Source organism: Limulus polyphemus, unplaced genomic scaffold (genome assembly GCF_000517525.1).
Source record: "Limulus polyphemus unplaced genomic scaffold, Limulus_polyphemus-2.1.2 Scaffold1382, whole genome shotgun sequence".
Classification (NCBI taxonomy): Eukaryota; Metazoa; Arthropoda; class Merostomata; order Xiphosura; family Limulidae; genus Limulus; species Limulus polyphemus.
This window is the reverse complement of record NW_013666992.1, coordinates 292,270-292,923: the sequence shown is the minus strand read 5'-3', so window position 1 is coordinate 292,923 and position 654 is coordinate 292,270. Positions and strand designations below refer to the sequence as shown.

The 654-nt window shown below is 31.8% G+C and overlaps 1 protein-coding gene across 5 annotated transcripts in view; it reads left to right on the top strand.

Moving 5' to 3' along the window:
• Positions 1 to 268: 268 nt before the first annotated feature.
• LOC106463341 (WD repeat-containing protein 81-like) overlaps positions 269 to 654 on the top strand; it is a 78,598-nt gene continuing 78,212 nt past the window's right edge. For all 5 annotated transcript variants that reach the window (XM_022390816.1, XM_022390819.1, XM_022390818.1 and 2 more), the window contains exon 1: positions 269 to 449. In XM_022390816.1, coding sequence (XP_022246524.1) covers positions 357 to 449 — 93 coding nt within the window. In that variant the 5' untranslated portion in view covers positions 269 to 356. The remainder of the gene's footprint in view (positions 450 to 654) is intronic.

The window sequence follows — 654 nt, the reverse complement described above, 5'->3', positions numbered from 1 at the left end:
TATTTGTCTCCCGTAGTCCCACCATTCTCATAATTAAATAGAAATAAAGATGATGCATCAAGATGATCAATTCCATTAAAATATTTAAATACCCCAATCAGATCCCCTCTTACTTAACTGGAGCTTTATAAGAAGTGTTTACTTGAAATTTCCACATTATTATTCTCCAGATTTAACTATTCGCGAGGCAAAGCGCTACTCTGGTTCCCTCATATAACGCCATCTATCAAATGTTTATATTTTCATAATACAGTATGGATGGCTACAAATGATCTATAAAATAAACTTCCCAGTTGTATTTTCAGTTTTTGAAATTCCTGTTTAAAACTAATGCTTGTAAAAGAATTTGTTTTATTATGGATATGGACCTGGAGTCTAGGATCAATCAGATTTTGGGAATCGCCGTAAGTTACATCAAAGTTAAAGATGAAACTGAAGCCTTGTGTTTGGTAAGTAACTTGCATTTGAAGCGTAAAATTTCTCGTGAGTCGTGTATTTAAATTATTAAGTCGGACTTGCGTAACTTTCATTAGCATAATTTGTAAATTTTTTCGCTATTCTTGCGTCTCAGTAAGATAACCGTTTTTAAGTAATGTCCCTACTCCACTCCCAACAAAAAGTCTAAAGACTTATATATATATATATATATATATA